The sequence below is a fragment of the Euphorbia lathyris genome, chromosome 6 (assembly GCF_963576675.1).
Source record: "Euphorbia lathyris chromosome 6, ddEupLath1.1, whole genome shotgun sequence".
Lineage (NCBI taxonomy): Eukaryota > Viridiplantae > Streptophyta > Magnoliopsida > Malpighiales > Euphorbiaceae > Euphorbia > Euphorbia lathyris.
In genome coordinates, this window is record NC_088915.1 from 77,819,419 (window position 1) to 77,843,636 (window position 24,218).

At 31.1% G+C, this 24,218-nt stretch overlaps 2 protein-coding genes and 1 non-coding gene across 4 annotated transcripts; 2 read left to right on the plus strand and 1 right to left on the minus strand.

The window, feature by feature from the left end:
• The first annotated feature begins 4,230 nt into the window (after positions 1–4,230).
• On the plus strand, positions 4,231–5,851 carry LOC136233198 (RAF-like serine/threonine-protein kinase PRAF). Its single transcript, XM_066022806.1, has 2 exons — positions 4,231–4,535; positions 4,617–5,851. Exons 1-2 carry the CDS (start codon positions 4,307–4,309, stop codon positions 5,699–5,701), a joined length of 1,314 nt encoding a protein of 437 aa, XP_065878878.1. The 5' UTR covers positions 4,231–4,306; the 3' UTR covers positions 5,702–5,851.
• An 8,965-nt stretch (positions 5,852–14,816) lies between these two features.
• TRNAH-GUG (transfer RNA histidin (anticodon GUG)) lies at positions 14,817–14,888 on the minus strand. Its single transcript has one exon. It is a non-coding gene; the product is annotated as a tRNA-His (tRNA).
• Positions 14,889–19,734: 4,846 nt separating this feature from the next.
• LOC136232915 (uncharacterized) lies at positions 19,735–23,779 on the plus strand. Of its 2 annotated transcripts, XM_066022396.1 has the most exons (4): positions 19,735–20,028; positions 21,072–21,152; positions 22,711–22,975; positions 23,067–23,779. In XM_066022396.1, exons 3-4 carry the CDS (start codon positions 22,886–22,888, stop codon positions 23,637–23,639), a joined length of 663 nt encoding a protein of 220 aa, XP_065878468.1. In that variant the 5' UTR covers positions 19,735–20,028; positions 21,072–21,152; positions 22,711–22,885; the 3' UTR covers positions 23,640–23,779. The 2 variants fall into 2 exon arrangements, 1 of the variants encoding a protein (XP_065878468.1); XR_010690649.1 differs by lacking the exon at positions 22,711–22,975.
• The last annotated feature ends 439 nt before the right edge of the window (positions 23,780–24,218 follow it).

Genomic DNA, 24,218 nt, shown 5'->3' on the forward strand with positions numbered 1-24,218 from the left:
AACTAATGTCATGCCCGAGACTCAAAGGATAAAGTGTTCAGTTCTCTAGTTTTGGAAACGTAAGAGAAATAGTGTATCGGTCTATAAGTTTTATATATATTATAAATTTATTTAACTAGGAGGTTAATTAAATTGATTCTAAATGGCCCATATGCATTGGATGTATTTAACCAATTAAGCACATATGTATTTAAAGTCATCCTATTAGATCATGATCATAAAATACATAAGCCAATTAAAGTTAACCACTCTTTAAACCTTTGGAGCAAATAATCAAAAGACACCATATTAAATATCTTAATGAGTACTCGTTAAAAACTTCTCCAACAATAAAAAGCCCTTATTTCCTCATTGCACACTTCACCATTGCCACACAGATAGAATTCCACATTCTCCTCGTCCGTAATCGATAGGCTAACGATTTCATTTTCTATAGTGAAAACGGGTTTTTATATTAAGCATTTGGTCTTTCCTGTCTCTTGGAAAGCTTTCAATTCACATTTAGACATATATATTTTGACCACACTTAATAAAAAAATAGTGGGACCTCGTATTTTTTTTTTGGTAAGAAGGGAAGAAAAAAAAACAAACAAACAAAAACCTAACCCGGGATCAGTCTAGGAAGACTGACCCCAATCCTATCCTCAAGAAGAGAAGGTAACAGAAAAGAAGGAGGAACGGAAAGGGTAGAAACACCTAACATCCCCCCATGCCCAGCAGCTGCCAAGCGATCCGCCACGCGGTTTTGCTCCCTATAAATATGGGAGAAGGTAAGAGAATCGAAGGCAGGACGAAGCCTCAAGATGGCTTTAATGAGATTCTGACTCTTAAGACAAACAGCATGTCTATCCGAAATCCTGTTGATAGCCTCCAAATTATCAGACTCCACCGAAAGTCTTTTAACACCCATGCGAATGGCGAGTTTAATGCCAGACAAGATCCCCCAGAGCTCTGCAGTAAAGGAGGAGCCCGTACCTAAGTTATGGGTAAACCCAGCCAGCCAGGCGCCACCAGCATCCCGAAGAACTCCACCAGCAGCAATTCTGCCATTACTAAGGCAGGAGCCATCCGTATTCAACTTGACAACCCCTTCCCTGGACTTCCTCCAACCAACTAACTGGACCTCTTTAACCGGAGAGGGGTGAACCAGGGGCTCTCCTTCAAAACTCTTTGTAATAACAGAGAGTTTTTTCGAGAAGTAAAACCGGAGGTCAGGAATAAAGACAGTCTTCTCAGCAAATAACTCTTCATTCCTCCATTTCCACATTTGGTGACAAATAATAGCGAAGAGAATAGCCCCGTGCTCCATACTGGCCAACAAATTCCCATTAACGCCTTCAGAGAACCAGTCAATATCAGAGAACCCCATAAAGGAAGGAAGGATGTGGTGAGGAAGGACCCCTTCCCAAACCTTTCTACTATTCGGGCAATCCCTCAAAGCATGGCACAAGGTTTCCACATGGCCGCTGCATCTGCTACAGGCACCAGATACAGCCAAGTGCCTTCTGTGTCTATCTGCATTCGTGAGGAGCCTGTCTTTGACTCCCAGCCATAGGAAACTCCTAATGCGGTAGGGGACTTTGAGGGCCCAAATGGACTTCCAAATTTCCAAAGGAGGATCAGCCCTATTAGGGGTAAAAGCTTCATAGGCCGATTTGCAAGAATAAGAACCATTATTAGTCAAGGCCCAGCAGTGGGACCTCGTATAATAAGTGTGGATCCATATGACACATGACAAAATATGTATGAAAAATCCTCTATTTAACATTGAAAGTCGGATGCTTCTAATAATTTTTCAGTAAAAACACATCAACGTACTAACAAATAAATAAATAACTGTTACAAGAATGGAGAGATATTTTTCTTTCAAAATTACTCATTTTCTTTTATTTTATTTATAAAAATAAAAGGATGTAAGAGTAATTTTATATACAATTACATTATTAAACCATTACTTATCTACTTTCTATCCAAACACAACAAATTACTTACTTCACTTTATAGTGTAAATTATAAATCTGACTCAATTAATACACCCGTTTACATATTGAGACCTATTACATCACCTATTACCAAATTAAACACTTTCAAATTAGACTTTTCCAAAATACACTTACTATATATACTATGACTTAGCCAATTTTTCACTCCAACTCGATAGATTCATAGTGGGATCAACTACTAATTAGCAGTTGACCCCACTGCGAAGCAAAATCGTGAACTGCTAATCATAAACTTGGAAAACATATTGAGTAGAGGCTCTGTCATGTCAAAAAGGAATGGATTATCTAATCATTTTTAGATTCCAAAGCAATTTACATGGGTACAAAGCATGATTGGATTGTAGGAAAAAATTGGGGAAGAATGGAAGAAGAAAGAGAAGAAATGTTATATTGGGTTATTAGATGAAATGGAGAGGATGGAAAAATTGGGGCAGCGTTTGATTGAATTCGCATAGGGATTTCAATTTCCGATGGAGAGGAAAAGATGGATGAAGGATTAGTGTCGTTATAGATGCATGTACGAGGGGTTTTTCATAGGATTGGAAAGAGCATAATAGAGGTGCTTGAAGTGGTAGATCATGTTGCCAAAGTTTCTCAACATATAGGGGGTGTTTGGTTGCTACTTTTTGATTTGATGTTTTCCTTTTCACTTTGAAAATTAGAGTTTTAGGTGTTTGGTTAGACACATTTTGGTTTGCATTTTGTAGCTGAAAAGTAGATTTTTTTATAAAAGCATGGAATCCCTGCTTTTCCAAAAAACAGTTTTTTCAAACAGCAATTTGTAACCGGAAACAGTAACAGTAAACAATAGGTAAAACAAACAGACCCATAATACAATTAACTTGCATTTTGCTGGTTCAATTTGTTCATTGAGTATATAAACTTGAATTTGATGTGCATTTTTATATATACTACGATTATTTAAGAAAAGTCTAATTTGAAAATGTCTAGTTTAATAAGGGGTTGTATAATGAATCTAAGGGGATGTTTGTTTCAGCTTTTCGGAGGAGCGTTTAGCGTTTCACTCCAAACCGGAGGTTAGGTTTATATAACCGCAGCGTTTAGCATTTTCTCTAGAAACTGCAGCGTTTTGGAGTTTTTCACGAAAAGCTCATATTTAGAGCTTTTCATAAATAGTTGTTTGTAGTTATTTGTTATTGACAAAATTATCCTTCTTATTTCCACAAAATATTTTTTTTCTTTAACATTATTTATATTTCTACAACATAATTACCGGAATGATAAAGTTTTGATTCAATAAATTTTTTATTTGTTATATAGATTATTTTTATTAATTTGTGTAACACATTTTTATTTTATAATAGGATAAAGTGCAAAAATACCCCTAACGTATAGCTAGGAGCAATTTTACCCTTAACTTTTAAAATGGTACAATTATACTCCTAACATTATATGCCAAGAGCAATTTTACCCCTAATATTGACAAATTGGGTCAATTTGAGAAATAATTATATTTTCTTGATCACAAATATTGTCATCTACACTTCACATGTGCATCATTTTATTATCATGAATAACAGATCACAAACATATGATTAGACGTAAAAAAATTTTAAAAATATATTGGCTTTTGTACGAGTTGGACAAAAAAATTTAAATATTTCGCCGAATTTATAAATATTATTATTAAATCACAAAAAGGTATGAAATCTCTTTTTAGAATTAACCGATATGTGCAATTGGTATAGAATAAGAAATAAAATACATGTGTTTTATAATAATGTCTGAAATTGACTCAATTTGCTAATGTTATGGGTAAAATTGCTCTTAGTTGCCAACGTTATGGGTAAATTTGCACCATTTTAGACGTTAAGAGTAAAATTAATCATAGTTGTAAACGTTGCGAGGATTTTTTCACCTTATCCCTTTTATAATTTTTTTGTTGATTAATTTAAAACATGTTCATATTAGACATTTTAAATTCGAACAGCAACCGTTCAATATAATTTTACCAAACATTAATAATTAAACAGCTAACTGCAACTACAAACAACTAACAACAACCGCAACAACAATTAGCTAACAACTGAACCAAACATGTCCTAACTATACAAACGATGTATCAATTAAGTCCGTTTTTTTATTTACCCCGCTTTATATTACCTTACTATTAATTATCCAATCAAGGAATCTTTTACGGTAAAAATGGTCTGAAATTATTTTCTTCAAACTCACTACCATATATATATATAATAACAAAACATTCTTCTCAAAGCGGAGAAAATCAACGCGTAAAAGTGATTCTATATATCTCTATCTAACACACAACCCGATACACACCCATGGCAGCGCTTCATCCACCGGAGCTGGATTCCGGCGCATCCTCTCCCCGCTCCGAACACTATGCCTCCCAAGACACCCGTGTCCGATTCATGTGCAGCTTTAACGGTAAGATTCTTCCTCGTCCGCACGACAATCAACTCCGTTATGTTGGCGGCGATACTCGAATCGTCGCCGTCCACCGTTCCACCACTTACTCTGCTTTCATCTCCAAGTTATCCAAGCTCTCAGGTAAGTTATCCAAGCTCTGAATTAGATTGGATTGGATTGCAATTTGAAATTCGTTAATCTCGTTTTAAATTTTGAATTCAGGAATTTCGAATTTGACTGTGAAGTATCAGTTACCGAATGAAGATCTAGATGCTTTAATTTCTGTAACAACGGATGAGGATATTGAGAATATGATTGAAGAATACGATCGGATTTTGCTGAATTTGAATCCACGCGCCGCCAGGCTCCGGCTGTTTGTGTTTGCTAAAGGAGAGGATTCGAATTCGAGAGCTAGCAGTATCAGTTCGCTTCTCGATGGCTCTACAAATCGGGAAAACTGGTTCTTCGATGCTCTTAACGCCGGTTCAAGGCTGGAGCGAGAAAGATCGGAGGCGTCATCGATTATATCGGAAGTTCCCGATTATCTATTCGGGTTGGATAATTCCGATGAGGTACAATTACATCATCGAGAGCCATATAAAATGAAGCCTCGCCACAACCACAATTTGCACGATAATATATCGGCTTCCGATCCTGGTTCTCCGGCGCCGGTGGTTTCATCGCCGTATAACTCGACTTCGTCCGCCGTCGCAACTGCGCCATCCATTCCTGATCTTCCACCTGTGAAAACCACATTGGAAAACCCGGATCCGATTACCCATCAGAAACAGTATCATCCACATACAGTTGAAGTTGTTACTTCTGAACCAATTGAACAACCCGCCCCGCAACCAACCGGGTATCCAAATCCGGGTAATCCAGTCATGCATTACATACCCAATTCCCATTATCCGGGTCATGTACAACAAATGCCTGTTTACTATGTTGCGGGTTCAGTTCCACCATCCAACAATGTTCCGGTTCAACAAGTTCAAATCCGGGCTCCATATATGCAACAATACCCGGTTCAAATGGGTCAAATGCAAGTCGGATACCACCAACAAATTTCCGGTATGGGTCAAGCTTATGGTGGAGTGGCTATAAGACCCGTTAATCAAGTAGACTCATATGATCAGAATGGAAGAGGAGTTCATGAGGGGATGAATATGAATCAACAGATTTATTATGATGTTAGAAATGTAGGTCCTGGTCCGGGTATGGTTCCGGGTTATGCGGGTATGGTTATGCAAGGTCGGGAAGATTTACAAAGGACCGGCTTTGATAAAAATTCAGGTCGGATGTCATAATGATGATGCTGCAATATATACTATATAATATATTTTTTTTAAGTAATTTATGGTTGTTGAAGGTTTTTATTTGATAATTATGTGCTAAATCTGATGTAATTTATTTTTTTGCGTGTGATAAAAATCAATAAATTATAATTAAAACTATCACTATCTTTCCAAAAAAAATTATCATGAGCATTATGTTTGTGCATATTTTCATTTATCTTAACTCTTAAGGAAAGATTTTTATAACATTTGTTTTATTTTTATTTTTAAATATATTTTTTTGCTTAATTGTGCTTACATTTAATGTGAAGACAAAAATATTGTCCATGTTATTTCGAACCCATGATTCATAGCTAGACTATTAACCGTTAATCCTTGATTTTATAACTTTTATTGATTAAGTCTCTGATATTTAATTTTCACACATATTGAGTCATTCTCTAACAATTAGCTAATGAAATTGTTAATGAATGGTGTAATGTGTATGAAAATTAAAGTTTAATGGCTTAATCTTGAAAAACAAATTATTAGGCTCAATCCATAAAATCATAAAAGTTCAAGGAATTAAATATGAGATTAGCCTAAACATAAAGTGACTTAATTTAGTCAATACTCATATAGTAAATACATTAGAGATTGTCAATAGTTGACTAATGATTCAACAAGCTTTGTAAATTTGAAGATATTTTATTAGCTTTATAAACTTACGCAATATAACATGTTTAACTCCTTAATCTTACATAATAAAACAAAGTTGCGAATGGATACATTAAATCACATATTATTATTTTTGTGTTTCACATATAAATATTAAATTAAATTGTATGAAAAAACCTTGTCAAAAAAAAAATTGTATGCAAAAACATGTATCTATTCATAATAATATAAAAAATAGATATTATAATAAAAGATAAATTATTATTTAAATCATTGAAAATAAAATAAAAATATCAAGTTATAAAATTTGGTAAAAATTAATATTGAATATATGTTTGATTAATAATAAACATATGAAAAAATTAATATAATAATAATAATAAAATAATATTTGTTAAAAAATAATATTTTTTTTTTACTTGTAAATGGATTAGATGATTGGAGAAAATTTAGGGTAGTAACGGTATAATTGAAGATATAGTAGAAAGAAATAGAGTTAGAGTATGTAAAATGGCCTAATATTTCCCTAGCCCCCTTAATTTGTTCAAATTGGTCATTTTACCCCCTCAACTCATCGAATGTCTTATTTACCCCTTTAACTCCATAAAAATGGTATTTCTCACTCCCTCAACTTGCCCATTTCTCTCCACAACTCATAGAATGTTCTATTTACCCCCTTAACTCCATAAAAGTGGTATTTTTCACCCCTTACAATCCGTTATCGAAACCTAAATTGATAAAAAAAATTAAACGTTAATCCTATATTTATGCTATTTTGTAAGTGGAACCTAAATTGATACTTTCCCAAAAATCATAGGCCTATTTTGGTATATTATCCCTACATACAATGTATTTAACTTGTTTATATTAATGTGCTTGTTATTTGTATTTTTTATTCATTCTTTCTCTTTTCAACTTTTTTGACTACTATAAAGGGATAAGAAATACCATTTTTATGGAGCTAAGAGAGTAAATAGGATCATAAGTGGTGAGAAATGCCACTTTTATGAGGTTAAGAGGGTAAATAGGATATTCGATGAGTTGAAAAGAGGTAAAATGACAAATTTGGACAAGTTAATGGGGTGAGAAATATCATTTTTATGGAGTTAATGGGGTAAATAGAACATTCGATGAGTTGGAGAGGTAAAATGACAAATTTGGACAAGTTAAGGAGGCTGGAGAAGCATTAAGCCTATGTAAAATAGAGTAGATGGTGAAAAATTGTCTAAAGCCTTTAGATATTAAGCGAGTTGAAACATTTTTAAGACTTCTATTAAGTTTGTATTTAAGGTTAAGGTGCAAAAATGCCCCTAACGTTTTGGATCAGGAGCAATTTTACCCCTAACGTTGGAAGTCAAGAGCAATTTTACCCCTAACGTTCATAAATTGGGTCAATTTGAGAAATAATTCATCAAACTGTCTTCTCGGTCATGAATCTTGTTATCTACACTTCATACGTGTGTCATTTTATCAGTAACAAATCACAAACATTCGTTGGGATGTGAAAAAAAATAAAAAATAAAAAATATATTGTCTTTTTGTACGGATTAGACAAAAAAATCAAAAAAACCACCGAATTTATAAATATTAATCTCAAATTCTATTATTAAATTATAAAAAACATGAATTCTTTTTTTTTAGAACAAATTATTATGCAATTGGTGCAGAATAATGAACAAAAATATCTGTGTTTTATAATAGTGTCTGAAATCACCCAATTTATTAACGTTAGGGGTAAAATTGCTCCTGGCTTCCAACGTTAGGGGTATAATTGCACCATTTTAGACGTTAAGGATAAAATTGCTCATGGTCCAAAACGTTAGGGGTATTTTTGCACCTTAACCCTTGTATTTATCTATGAATTACTGTGTATTAATTTTAAATTTTAAATTATGAATTATATTATTAAATGAAACAAGAGAAGAATGGAAAATTAATTCGTATATAAGTGAAATTAAATATTAGTTATTTATTTTTTTTGAAATACTATCGTTGAATCCTATAATACTAGTATAGATTGTTATTAAAAAGATCTAATAATTAATATTTATTTATTTTTCGAAATAATAATTAATATTTATTATTTATTCATTAACTATATAAACTTATATAAATTGGTTAATGTAATACTTAATTTTTCTATTATATAACAATATAATTTATAGAACAACGATGGGAGAGCAAAACTCTACCCGCTATGAAAACTTTCAACTTTTTCATTCAGGTTTTGGAATTTTCTTTCCGTTTTTAACCAGAAGATAAGCCTCTTTTTTGTTTTGCTTTAGGTTTTCTATTCAATATTTTTTAATTGTTCTACTACTATGATACGTTTGATAGTTTTTCTTTTATTTGTTCTATGTCCCTATATGAGAGGTATTTCTCCCTCTATAGATAGTCATGGTTTGTCTACTTAAACGACTCTCGTGATCTGTCTTTCTATATGAGTGTTATATCATCCACGAAAAGACAGAAGAGTTTTTGTCTATATCATATAGATTTGAGTCATTGAAGGATCATAAGTCGTGGAAAGAGTACATTTCCTGCCGTTGTGCAAAAAACAGTTTCAAACATGAGCTATTATTATTATTTTTTTAATAAACATTAGCTATTATTGGTCTATCACAATTTGTAAAATTGAAGATTCAGATTAAAGCTCATCCGATATATTTCTAGATTATAATTTTTTAATCACTTCTATAAAAAAAATGTGCTATTTTTTCTGGGACACTAAATTTATAAGGTTTTTTACATAAACATCACAAATGATAATAATATTTTAGCTTTAATTGAATTTATAATTTTTATTTGTATTATATTAAATAGTCTCATTTTTATTTTAAAGATGTCATAAAACAAAAAGTAATCATCATCTTTTAACCTTTTTAAAAATAATTAGTTATTTGAAAACTTTTCTAACGAAATAAAATTCAAAATAAGATCTGACATAGCTATAAATTTTTCATGAACCTGTTTTTCTATGTAATTTCCTCAAATTTATATTTATAGTTGTATAGGCCCATTATTTGTGAATATCACTACATTGGAGCCCATAATGGCCTCAAAGCTTCTTTGCTGTCCCAAGTCAAATTGGGCCACTGGGACTACTACAAAGTCTGTTTAAAGAATTAAACATAATTGATTTGTTTCACAATATAAGTTAAGAGTTTTTTTAGATCAACATTATAATTAGTTACTAAAATTATAATTAAATCATATTATAAAAATTAATTTTAAATATATTATTATTTCTTACATTATAAAAAAATATTTTTTATACCTTCATTCATTGATTGTAGATTCCAATTTATAAATTTTAAACTCTAAAAATATATATTTTAAACTCTAATTTATAAATCATAGCATTACAATATATTAAAAATAATTATTTTCTTGGTTTGACATCAATTCAAATTATTATTTTTTGATAATCAATTTAAATTATTATTATAATTTTAAATAATTTTTTAAAAATTATTTCAATAAGGTGTATACTTTATCAAAATTGTATGGGTTTTTTTAAAGCAGGGAATATTTAATAACTTTAAAAAATAACAGAAAAAAATAAACTAATACCTCATATAAATATTTTGCTACAAGTCGTGGATTGAAAGAAAAAATACTTTTTTTTTTATCAAAGTTTTTAGAAATCTATCAAGGTAAATTTCCCAAATAGGTATTTACATTCAATTAATTTTAAGTTTAAGTGTGATTTTTCTTAGTTACACTTGTTTATAGGTGTAGTTGGATCTAGCCATCTAAAGTTTTATGTCCAAATTAAATCTAACATTTTATTAATTTAGGCATATAATGACTAGACGAGATTCAGATTTAAAAATAAAATATAAGCTCAATTTGCATAAATTCACCTTTAAAAAAATAGATTTGAATAGTGAAATTTAAATTTATACTTACAAAATAAATATAAAAATTATATAGGTTAGAGTTTATATTTGTGTTAGGTTTAGGGTCAAGAAAGTTTTCAGGATTCTTTTGTGTTTTATACGCCTCTCTTTCTTTGTTCTTCATCTTCAATCAATTCCAAATTAATTTTATTTTAAATCGTTTCCATTTCCATCATGGTACTAGAGCACGTTTTCATGCTAATCTTCATACTTTCGACTTGAATATGTTATTCTTTCCATACATGAATAATCTTTTCTAGTTTTCCAGTTAATTTTAGATTTTCTGAAAAAATTTCAAGTTTCCTTTGTTTTTCTAAAAATTGATTCGTTCTATTTTTGTTCCATTCGTTCTAATATGATTTTATCTTTTAGAAATGAGTTTAGACTCAAGTTTTGGGTTTGAATCGTTTCCTATTGTACTTTAGACCAACCTAGTTAACCAAATCGATATGCAAAAACCGTTTTCGTCTTATTCATTACTCAATCCTTCAAGTTCTTACTATTTGCATTTTAGAAAGTGTTATAGCTTCGTTCTGGTGACTCAACTTCTTAGGAGTAACAATTACCATTCTTGGACCAAAGAGTTTAAGCGAGTGATGCGTCGAAGAGCAATATGGTTTTTCTATATGGTTTTTTTACAGGGCCGATTTTGAGATTTTGAAAGCCTAGGGCGAAGTAGAAAATGAGGACCCTAATAAATAAGGACAAATAAAATAAAATAAAATAAAATAGAAAAGTCAATTATATAAAAGAAAAATTGCTTAAAACTGACACATTTTTATTACACTAACAAAAGATCTAATAAAAGCATCAAATTTCATATGAAAAAAAAATATATTTTTTACTTTGATTTGAATACCTAGTTGTTCATATAAAACATTATTGGACATTTTTAGATGCAAAATCATTAATATTAGTGTTTATATCGTATTTTTTATACATATTTCTACAAATATATAAAATGGTTTAACCATTTAATATTTTTTCTGACATTTACGATCTCAAATAGTTTTTTAATAATTTTAACTTTAAATAAATTCTTTTAGTAGATGTAACATTCACTAACATAGTTAGGAGGATTAGAAAATCAATTGAAATTGGAGATGACATATTAGTTGGTTCTAATTTTTTTTTTAAGTTTTGTAATTCTATAATAGAATTGGAAATTAATATTTTTAAATTAGATAAAATATTTGGATTCTTTGACCAAACTCGTACAAAACACAATATAAGTTTTTAATTATTTCACGTATATACATATACTTGTGATATGTTATCAATGAGTGATAAAATAACGTATGTATGTGGTGGAGATGATATGATTCATGATTCAGAAGACACAGCTTGATAAACTATTTGTCAATGGTAGGGATAAACTTGCTCTTAATTGTCAAAGTTATGGATAGAATTGCACAATTTTTTAGACGTTAATTGTAAAAGTACTCTCGATTATCATCGATAAGGGTATTTTTGCATTGTATCTTTAAAAAAATAAAAAAAATTGGGCACCTCATATTGTTGGGCGTTGGGCAGGTGCCCCTCTTACCCATGTCTAGGGACGACCCTGGTTCTTTAGAAATTTTAAAGCTTGCAGATCTAAATCGCGTTACCTAAGATGTCTGTAATATGGTAATATTTTCTTGGATATGTAGGACTTTGATTCCTTCTATAACGCGAAGTATTTATTGGTTATGTAATCTCTTATAGATATTTTGCTCATAAGTTTCTCTTGAATTTGATCAAGGTTGAATATGTTTTTCCTAGATTGAAATTCATGTGAAACTCTGAAACTCATGTGTAAAGAAAAGTTGTGTATATGTAGATTTTGAGAGTTTCATGTGATAATAAATTACTAGAGGTTTTGATTGTGGTTTTTTTTCTTAATTAATCTTTTGAATGGGGTTTGGTATTTTAGAATGTTGGAAAAGAGTATTTCATGAATTATATTTTGTTATTTTAAGTTTTTATATGTGTTTAACATTTTAGAAATATTTGGACCGTATTTAATCTTCTAACGAGAATACTACTTCAAATTAGACATGTTCATGAGTTGGGTTCGAACTGGGCCTAACCGGGTTTGGTTCGAACTGGGTCTAACCGGGTTTGATGTCTAATTAGTTTGTCCAAACCCAACCCAATCTGTACTATATTTATATCGGGCTCAGGCCGGGTTGGGCCTGATTAAAGGAACTAATTTCTAAATCCAACCTAGTCCGCCCAAATAATATATTTTATAATAAAAATTTAAATTATGATTAGTTTAAAAATAACAATCAGTTAATTAAATATGAAGTAACATTAAATATGGATCAGCATGTCAATTGTGTACTTATTAATACGTCAAGAAGAATCCTATTTATATTTCAAAATAGTCTGTTTGGTATGCCGTAATGCAATGTAATGTAATCAAAGTTGTAATGTAATGTAATGTAATGGAATGATGATTCTATTACAATGTTTGGTTGACAAATAAAAGCAAAATGATAGAATGTAATGACCATTACAATACTTATGTTTTCCTAATTAAATGTAATTATAAAATTTTATTTACATAATTATAATAAACAAACAACATAAAAACATGAAAAATGAGAAAAACGTGAAAATCATAAAACACAAAAAATGAAAAAAAAATTGAATCGAAATCAAATACAAAATTATATTAACTGAAATCAATAAATTAATGAATAGTTTTTCGTTTTTTAGTTTCCATTTTCAATATTTTCACTGGTTTTTGTTTTTTTCCGGTTTCCCGTTATTTTTTTTATTTTTTGCGTTTTTTTTCATTTTCAATTTTTCATGTTTTTCTCTTTTTGTGTTTTTAATAATGATAAGATGTGAGATTTGATAAATGAGAGGTTAGATTGAGCTTTAAAAATAGGAATTAGAATTACATGCTTTGGATGTAATGGGAATTCAAATCATTTTTCTATGTAATGGGGATTACAAGAGTTGTTGAACAAAATTTAACTAATGGTTTTCTCATTCCATTACGACAAATTTGCAACATGCAACCAAACATGGTAATGAGCATTGAATGTAATGACCATTCCATTACGAAGCCCATTACATCTTACCAAACGGGGCCATAGTGTATTACTATTATATTTTATTGAATTAAAAAACTTTAATATATTAAATATTAACCTAAAATGCTTTCTTAATAAAATAATTTTATATAATATGACGATGGATTGGGTTGGGCCGGGTTTGGGATTTTGAGATAAATCCCAAACACAGCCCATTTGATGTGCGGGTTTGAACGGACCTGATCGGACCAAGTAAAAAAAATACATGTCCAAGCCCAACCCATAAAAGACGGGTTTGGACGGGTTGGCCAGGTCAGCAGTTTCTTGATTAGGTCTACTTAAATAGCTTAGGTTGAATGGGATAATAAAACACTAAAACCTATTTAATTATATATTTTTTGGGTTAATTACAAATAGATATCATATAGTTTCACGGATTTGCAGATAGGTACTTGTGGTATTTTTCGTTACAAACGCAACCTTATAGTTTGCAAATGTTTTTAATTTTTTTATTGACCTTGTCAAATTTGACTAAAAACGATCTCAAAATGAAAATTTTCGAGAATTAAAGTTGTTTAGTATCATATTTACTGTGGAACCACATTTTAAATTTTTCAAAATCACTATTTTTAGAGTTTTCTTTCTCTCTAAACATTAACTTTCTCTCTCATAAAAAACAACACCTAAATGACATCAAACCTAAAAAGCTGAAGAACTAAAATTGTTTAAAATACCGTTTAACTCTTGAATTTTTTTATTTTGAGGTTGTTATCGGCCAAATTTGGCAAAATCAACAAAAAAATGAAAATTTTACAAACCATAGGATTGCGTTTGTAACGAAAAATACCACATGTACCTATCTGCAAATACCACAAGTACCCATCTGCAAATCCGTAAAACCACATGGTATCTATTTGTAATTAACCCAAAAAAATATATAATTAAATAGGTTTTAGTGTTTTATTATGCCATTCAACCTAAGCTATTTAAGTAGATCTGTTCAAGAATTAAAGTTGTTTAGTATCATATTTAATGTGGAACCACATTTTAAATTTTTCAAAATCACTATTTTTGAAGTTTTTTCTCTCTAAACATTAACGTTCTCTCTCGTAAAAAACAACACCTAAATGACATCAAATCTACAAAGCTGAAGAATTAAAATTGCTTAAAATATCATTTAACTCTTGAAAATTTTCATTTTGAGGTTGTTATCAGCCAAATTTGGCAAAATCAACAAAAAAATAAAAAAAATTACAAACCACAAGATTGCATTTGTGACGAAAAATGCCACATGTACCCATCTGAAAATCCTTAAACCACATGTCATCCATTTATAATTAGCCCTAATTTTTTTTTTTTATGAAAGTGTAGATTATTATATTATTGTGATATTGTTAAGTAAAATGCAATTAAAAATAAAAAGAAGAGTAACTTTTCTTATGAAATTTCATTAAAGAATTCATTATATTGTTCATTTTCATGTTTTGAATTTGTACCAAATTAAAGACAAAAAAAACCTAAAAAAAACCTAAAAATAATTGTGGCTGCTGGGATTCGAGCCCAGGTCTCCACGGCCACAACGTGGAATTCTTACCACTAAACTACAGCCACAAGACGACAGTGCTTCTCTATTTCATTATAAATTGGCAAACTGATTAGTGGAAATAGTTGACATATATATTTGGAATATTATAAAACAATGCTTTTGCTTTGTAATTTTTGCAAATAAGTGCTTATGTTATAAAATTTTATAAACAACCATATATGGTTTTTTTTTTTTAAAAAAACAACAATATTTTAAATTACACCTTTAAATTTTGATAACATTTCATATCATTTTTATCTTTAAAAAATTATATTTACATATCGATAAAACATAACCATTACGTTTGGTTTAAATTATAGAATCAAAATCAAAATCGAAATATGATAGAATCCAAATCAAAATATGATTATATACAAATTTATCCCTATGGTTATTAGGTGAAAATTAATATATAGGGCCAGTCCCGACAATTTAAGGGCCATAGGCAAAATAAGTAATAAGAGTCATTTTAATATAAAATTTACTAATTAAAGTGTAAATATTTGGCAAACCTTTTAATTTTTTTTATTAATGCGTTTTAAAAAAGAATTAGACCATTCTGTATGATTTTATCACTATTTATATTAAAAAAATTAACATTCATATATACATATTACACTAAAAGAAGATTTTTTGGGCCCCCTCCGACCGTGGGTCATAGGCCGGTGTACCCCGGGCCTAGGTCCAGGACCGGCCCTGCCCTTATCTATAAAACAATCCAATTTCAAGCCTCGTTGATGAAATATGAGTTTTTATTTCATGTGCAATTTTATTTTATGACTATCCTGCAACCTCTAGCATTCTAACCACCCAATAAGACTTTTTTGTTACCGAAAAAAAAATCATCCTCCATTAATTATATTGAAATAGTTTGTCTGATGAATCTTGGTTTTAAAATTATACAATTTTCCTAGCAGGCGCTGAATGTGCTTTCCCCAATAATCATATAGTTAAATTTGTAATGCATCCCTATTAATGTTAAGAAAAAATGGGTAAAATAAATTTTGAAGCCGCTAGAGATCCTCTAGAGTTGAAATCCTCTAGAGTTGGTGAAGTTATAGGCATCTCAACCATTAATTACAAAATGAATGGATGAGATTTGATTGATCAATAAATGACTAATTATGCTATTGATGTTAAGAGACAATGATTAACAAAAAAAGGAGACAATTTGTATTAGTGTGTTATACAGGAATTTTCACATGCACCTTAATGAGCAAGTGAATTTGCTCATTCACCGTTAGATATAGACTTATTAAATCTAAGCCCTAGGATACTTTGAATCTCAACCTTAAGATTCTAATAAGCCTAGATCTAACGGTGAATCAGCAAATTCTACATGCTCATTAAGGTGCATGTGATCAAGACTGTTGTATTATAATTGAAATTAATTTTAAACTTTATAAAAAAAAATCAATTTTTGTTTGGATCAGAGGTCCTCCTAACTGAAAAGTCCTAGACGACCGCCTATGCAGCCTTCCCTGGAGCCACTCTGTTCCAAAGCTATTTCATGATAAGTTCCGCTCAGTTAAAAATAGACAACGACATTAAGTTAATACTTGCTCCTAAATCACAAAGACAACTCGGGAATTCAATGTCTCCCAATTTACAGGGGATGGTAAAACATGCGGGATCTTTGAGTTTAGTGAGCAAATTGCTTGAAACTATTGAACTACAGTCCTCAGTTAGCGATATGGATGAAATTTCTTTCCAACTGCTTTTCTTTGAAATCAAATCTTTTAAAAACTTACCATAGTTAGGAATCTGCGTTATTGCATCCATGAATTGATACATGAATTCATTTTAACCCATATAATTTTTAGATAAGTTGACGAATCGTATCAATCTGACACATGAATCCATTTAACCCGACTCATATAATCCATTTATTCCGTGTATATATATATATATATATATATATAGGAGAGATCAGGTGTGACACATCTCTTATGATGTGACAAGCCTTATTGTGTGACAATGACCAATTTTGTAATTAACCAAAAGGAGGTGGCAAATTTGTAAATAAAAGGAAAGAGAAAATTATTTTATTTTTTTTCTTTAAAATGCATTTTCCCAACTTTTCCAACCTCGTTTTTCAAAAAAATTTATACCGTTGGACTCGTCTTAATTAAATGGTCATTTTAAGATCCATGAAGCTCAAGTAAAAAAAATTCCGGTGAACGGAATCCGGGTGGGCGTTTTCCGGCGAGAAAAAAAGTGTCCAGAAAATTCTCAAAAAATTTCAGAAAATGTAAAACATTATTCTAAAAAACTTTAATTCTTGGGGCCGAAGCGAGATTTCTTACGGTTTACTCCCAATAAAACTTTTTTCTTAATTTTATCCATTTTACACGCTTCAACAATTTGTTGGGTAAAAAATGTAAGGAATCTCGCTTTAAGTCAAGAATTAAAGTTTCTTAAAATAATGTTTTACATGTTTTGAAATTTTTTGATAATTTTCTGGACACGTTTTTTGTCCTACTTACGTTGTTCCAAATCAGTGTACTATTTATTCCAACATAATACTTATATTGTTCTAATAGAAAATTGTTTTATTTCTTTTCTTTAAAATACATTTTTCTGACATTTCTAACCTCGTTTTTTTGAAATTTTTTATACTATTAGACTCGTCTAAATTAGACAGTCATTTTAAGATTCTTGAAGCTCAAGTAAAAAAAATTTCGGTGAACGGAATCCGGGTGGACGTTTTCTGGCGAGAAAAAAAGTGCCCAGAAAATTCTTAAAAAATTTCAAAAAATGTAAAACATTATTCTAAGAAACTTTAATTCTTGGGTCGAAACGGGATTTCTTACGGTTTAGTCCCAATAAAACTTGTTCCTTAATTTTATCCATTTTACATGCTTCAACAATTTATTGGCTCAAAACTGTAAGGAAATTCACTTTGAGCCAAAAATTAAAGTTTCTTAAAATGATGTTTTACATGTTTTTGAATTTTTTGATAATTTTCTGGACACGTTTTTTGTCCTACTTACATTGTTCCAAATCAGTGTACCATTTGTTCCAACATAATACTTGTATTGTTCCAACAGAAAAATGTTATATTTCTTTTCTTTAAAATACATTTTCCCGACATTTCTAACCTTGGTTTTCAAAAAATTTTATACTATTAGACTCGTCTAAATTAGACGGTCATTTTAAGATCCCTGAAGCTCAAGTAAAAAAAATTCCGGTTAACGGAATCCGGGTGAGCGTTTTTTGGCGAGAAACAAAGTGCCCAGAAAATTTTCAAAAAATTCTAGAAAATGTAAAACATTATTCTAAGAAACTTTAATTCTTGGATTGAAGCGGGATTTCTTACGGTATAGTCTCAACAAATTGTTGAAGCATGTAAAATGGATAAAATTAAGGAAAAAGTTTTATTGGGACTAAACCGTAAGAAATCCCATTTCGACCCAAGCATTAAAGTTTCTTATAATAATGTTTTACATTTTCTGAAATTTTTTGAGAATTTTCTGGGTACTTTTTTCTCACCGGAAAACGTACACCCGGATTCCGTTCACCGGAATTTTTTTTACTTGAGCTTCATGGATCTTAAAATGACCGTTTAATTAAGACGAGTCCAACGGTATAAAATTTTTTGAAAAACGAGATTGGAAAAGTTGGAAAAATGCATTTTAAAGAAAAAAAAATAATTTTCTCTATTCTCTCTTTCATTTTATTTACCAATTTGCCACTTTGCCCTTTTTAATTATCATCAAAACTACGTAGTTTTGTTACGTCACACAATAAGCTCATTGTCAAAACTTAAACCTTTGTCACGCTGGATCTCACCCATATATATATATATATATAGGTATGATTATTGAGTTTCAAAATGTAACATAACACTGAATTTACACTTTGTTATACCAGTGCCTCAAAATAAAAAATTCTAAGAATTTATGATATTTTAATATTTTAAGCAATTTTAATTTTTGAAAATTTTCTTTTTGAGATCATATTTTGTTTGCTTAGAAGAGAAATTGGATTTTAGAGAAATAATCCAAAAATAGTGATTTACGAAAATAAAAAATATGGTTTTATAGTAAGTGTTGTTCTGAACAACTTTAATTCTCGATTATTTTCATTTTGAGATAGCTAAGGATCATTTTGAGAAACTAGTTAAAGTTAGTGACCACGAGTAATTAAAAAATAATGTTTTCTTAAATTTATAATATTTTTTTATTTTATATATTGATTTTTAACGGGTAAAAGAGTACCCGCGGATACTCGCGAATTAAATGTAAAGAAATGAGATGTAAAAAAATGTACCCTGTTTTTTTTATGGTACAGGTACGGTTAATTAAAAAATAAAGGCAAAAAACATTATTAGGTCCTTGATCTTTCATTTTTTGGTTCATTAAGCTATTGAGCTTTTATTTGAATACATTAAGCCCATGGTCATTTATTTTTGGTCTCATTAAGCTCTTGAAGACCAAAAAAGTAATTTTGAACATAAAATTCAGTTAACAGACTGTTATTCACTGCACCTGCATTCGAAATTTATATTTTTTTTACTGTTTGAAAACAATTTTGGATATGTAATGTGACTATAAGAAAACTTTAAAAACCTTAATTCAATCTGTAAAAAATATTTTTTAATAATTTCAAATACATATGAAGTTAATAACGTCTTTTTAACAGAATTACATATCCATAACTTACTAATTTAGTCATCAAGAGTTTAATGAGACCAAAAATAAAAGATCAAAAGTTTAATGTATCCAAATAAAAAATTAAAGACTCAATGAGTAAAAAAATGAAAGATAAGAGAAGTAATGATTTTTTTTTTTTATTTATTACTTTTTTTTTTTTTTTTGTCTAAAATAGGATTGACACTACCGATTTCTACCGCTGGTTCAGTGTACATGGTTGTAATTTACCCTTTTACATACTTACCGTTAAGTTCCATAACCCTATTTTCTTGTTGAATGTCTGCTGTTGTCGAGAGTAGCCGACTTTGGTCTTCTTCCAAAATTCTTCCATTTTAATTTCTGATTTTCCTCTAATGGATCGATCTAAGTCTTTTGACCTCTCTGACAGTCTGATCTGATCGGCTGCCGACTATGTAGTCTCCGGGTTCCTTCTCGGACGATCTGATTTCTATTCTCACTTTTCCATTTTCCGGTCAGCCGCCGACTGTGTCTTCTCTCCGATCAAGTTCAGGTATGAATTAAGTTCAATTTCTGATTTGTTATTTAAAATCTTCTACAATTTATTTATTTTGTTATTGAAAATCATGCAAAATTGCAGTTGTCTGTACACCCAGGCCTTGTTTGGGTGGATATTTTAAAGTAGGTGAGGTAAGCTAGGGTAGGTAAACTTGTTTGTTTTGAGACTTAATTGAATGTAGTAAGTGAGGTCTTTAAATGAGCCTAGCGGCTCATGGACGGTTCTGGACGGTTTCGTGGTCCGCTCAATAAAAAGCTAGTGAGCACGATTTACTGGCTCCGTTTGTAAACTAGCCGAGCTTGAGCCGACCAAAGTTCGGCTCGAAAAAACTAAATAGTTTTGAGTAATAGAAGAACTATTTGTAAGCATATTGTTTATTTATTCACGAACTTTGTTTGTAACTTGTTCATGTACATAATTAAAGAGAGTTATTTGCAAGCAAACTTCACAAATATAATTAACAATTTACTTACAAACAATTCATGCTATATTTCTCGAAACAAAGGAAACGAAAGATGAAACATAAATCATGGATCAATTATGGTTAGGTAATTTTTTTAATGAACCAAGTCCAAAGAAGATTTTGGGCTCGAAACAAGCTCGAAGCTCGGCTCGAGCTCGTTGAACAAGCCAAAGCTCGGCTCGGGCTCGAGTTCGTTAATTTTATAGCAAGTTCGGTTCGGCTCGATTACAGCCCTAGTCAGGTGATGTGTAAAAAAAAAAAAGGGCGGCCCGATCGCACTACGCGTCCCCGCTGAGCGAGGGTCCGGGGAGGGGTCCCACCACAAGGGTGTACTGGGGGCAAGCCTTCCCCTGCCAATTTATTTGGCAAGAGGCCGCTCCTAAAACTCGAACCCGTGACCTCTTGGCACGACAACAACGTTTACCGTTGCGCCAAGGCTCGCCCTCTAGTCAGGTGATGTGTAATTGAACTTAATAATAAGTGAGGGTAGGAGTTGTAATTGAATGTAATAGGAAGTGAGGCTGGTGACTGATCATTCTTTTTTCCAAATTGTGCTGTTTTATTTTATTTTAAGGGTTGATTTTGCCCTGTATCAAAGAAAAGAAGATATCGTGAAAGCCACACAACAACTTTGTCTTTGCCGTCTTCAATCCAGGTAATGTAACATTTTTCCTTCATTTTCTTCGTTTTTGGTGTGATTTCGCTCCCTTCTTATTTTTTGTGATTTTACTGTGTTTTCTCTCTTTCTCGTTCTTTTGCTCTGATTGTACTTGATTTTATGCGAAGAAAAGAGACATGAACATAAGATATGTGATTGTTTGTGTGATTATTTGTGCACGATGATTTTCTTTTCCTGTTTGGAAATATGTCTCATTGTTTACCAAGCATTTCTCTCTCGTTGAAATGTGAATGTGGTTGTGAATGATGGAAAAAGCACCATCATCTGGGCATGAAATTATTCTGCTGCAAATAAATTAGTGAATTGCCACATTAAGCCCTCATTTTTTACATGCATTGTAGAGAAGGGATAGATTAGTGAATTGCAGGGACCAAACAAACCAATAATATTAGTGAAGTGGAGGGATAGATTAGATTCACTAATTTATTTGACATTGGTTGGAAGGGATAGATGGTGGAGCTGAATTTTATTTGCTTTCAATTTCGTCCTTCCTCCTACGTAAGCATTCAACATTCTTTCCAAAAAATCTTCACTTTTAGCAGATATTGAATTCCTTGTTAAACCCATTTCATCAATTTAATTACATTCAACACAACACCAGAAAAAATGAGGAAAAAAAAAAAACAAAATTATAGTACATATCAAAGAAAAAAAGAGATGAACTGATCAATTGAGATTGATTTAGTGGTTTGTAGAGTAATGGGAAGAAATTGAGAGTGTAGAAAAGTTAGAGGAGCAATGGCAGCGGCGAATACAGGATTGTTCCGTTGGGGGCCCAATTTTACACGTGATGTGTAAAATTTCTTTTTTTTTTTTCTAAATTGGTGTCTAATAGAAAAAATTCGGATTTAGAAAGGGCCTAATAGGCCAAAAAATTTAGAAATTTAGGTTTAAGAATGGTCTAACTGGCAAAAGAAAATGAGAAATTTGGATTTAATGAGGGCCTAACAGCCCAATAAAATTAGAAATTTGGATTTAGAAGCCAAAAAAATTGGAATTTTGGATTTAGAGAGAACCTAACAGAACCTAGAGCAATTTTGGGGTGCTAATTCAGCACCCGATCTAAATTTCTTGGAAACAGGAGGGTCGGAACACCACAACATCTCAAATTTTGTGGAGACAGGTGGGCCGAAACTACTCGTGACCATGATGGTTCCAGTGGCCAGCGGGGCCTGGCCCTCTGAGCCCCTCTCCGTCCCTATATGGAACATAAAGAGATAGTAGAAGTGTTAATTAAGCATATAAAAGCACTTAAAGCTCACATGGTTCTTGTAATAATACATAATGCTTAAATGTAAGTGGGAAATTTTCGAGGATTGCATTTTTGGCACTATGCCCTACTCACTATTTTATTATTTCATTTTCTCACTAATTCATGTTATCATTTTCTTCAGTTGCATAAAGAATCTAGCTTGTTAGTCCTACTTACTAGTGCTGAAATTAAAGTTAGCAAGTTTTAGTCAATCTTCATCTTTACATCATTTTGAATTAATTCAATTCATTTAATAATTTAACGTTCATTTCTTGTATTTAGATGAATCAAAACATTGACGATGAAGACTTTGAGAAATTGCAACATATACATCATTTAGCATGTGCACAAGTAATTTCTATAGTGGTGTGTTGAAGACTTTGAGAAATTGCAACATATACATCATTTAGCATGTGCACAAGTAATTTCTATAGTGGTGTGTTGGTTTGTGAGACATATGCGTCGAACTAGGAGTCGTAGTAGTCAAATTACACATGAATTAAGGCTTGAAGGAGAAAAAATTAGAGATGTGCACAAGTTAATAGAGGTTAGTTTAATTACATTGCAAAATATTGATTTTAATAGATGTGCATAAACCTGTAAGGAATTATGAAAAGTTAGTGCAACTTTTTGGACAGGATAAGGCTACCGGTCATCAATCTGAGACTGTTTCAGAACTCCGGAAAAAAAGATCTCGCAATGCATTTTCTAGCGGTTCAGTTTCAGCAAGTGCAACTTCTAATTTTCCAGTTTCAGCAGACACAATTGATGGAGTCAATTTTATGGTTGATGAAAATGAGGTCACTTCGAAATTTTTTAATGTGCATGGAGATACTCATGATGATGAATATATTGGAGCAACTAACGTGGAACCAATGTTCGAAACATTGTTTGAAGGTCCTAATCCATCTAATTTGAAGAAAGCAAAAAAAATGATGACCGAAGATGAAATTAGAATCATGAAAGAGGGATTTCAGATGGTTGCAAATGCTATCAAGAATGCTATTGCTGAGATGGTGAAAGCAAAAACTCAAGATCCAATTTCTGATGGAAGTATATGGAATGAATTGAAAAATTTATCTATTGAGCCACATTTGATGCAAAATTCATATCTCTTCCTTATCAAGAATCCAGATATGTTAAAAGCTTTGCTTGGATGTCCAATTGAAGATCGCAAAAGCTTGTTGATGCTTATGATGCCTCGTATTTGATAGTTTTTTTATTATGACTAACTTATTTTGTTCTCTCAATGACATGTATATGGTCATATTTTCTTTCTATGGGAACAATATAGATATATGATCATATTTTGATAAGATGAGATGTTTTTACATCTATGATTCATTTGTTATTTAGATCTTGTGAAAAAACTGACAAGTAAATATTATTTGTGGGTCTTGTTTTGTGTATTTTTTTAATGGTATTATGATGTACTTCAATGAAAAACTGAATGTTGAAATTCAGTTCCATAGTTGATCAGCCAGAAAAATATTTGGTGGATGATACAGTGTGAGAATGATAGTATCTTCCTGCTGTAAAAAAAATACTCATAATTAGAAATTTTCATATACTTACCTTACTTTAATTACCGTCCATCCAAATAAAGCCTTAGTCGCCATTCATAACCTCTCACTTTTAATAGGTCGATAGTCTCTGCCTTTACCGCTAATCAGCTCACCTTCTTCTAAAATCTCTCAATTACGCCTTTCTTCGATTCTTTTCACCATGACCGACCAGCTTTGTCATATGAGACGATGAACTTGTTAGTACGATTAGGGATTTTTGGCTGA

Coding starts and splice junctions, on each gene's coding strand:
- LOC136233198 (XM_066022806.1), top strand. CDS start 4,307: ATGGCAGCGCTTCATCCACCGGAGCTGGATTCCGGCGCATCCTCTCCC. Junction 4,536..4,616: donor CAAGTTATCCAAGCTCTCAG/GTAAGTTATCCA, acceptor TTTTGAATTCAG/GAATTTCGAATTTGACTGTG.
- LOC136232915 (XM_066022396.1), top strand. CDS start 22,886: ATGCGTCGAACTAGGAGTCGTAGTAGTCAAATTACACATGAATTAAGG. Junction 22,976..23,066: donor ATGTGCACAAGTTAATAGAG/GTTAGTTTAATT, acceptor CTTTTTGGACAG/GATAAGGCTACCGGTCATCA.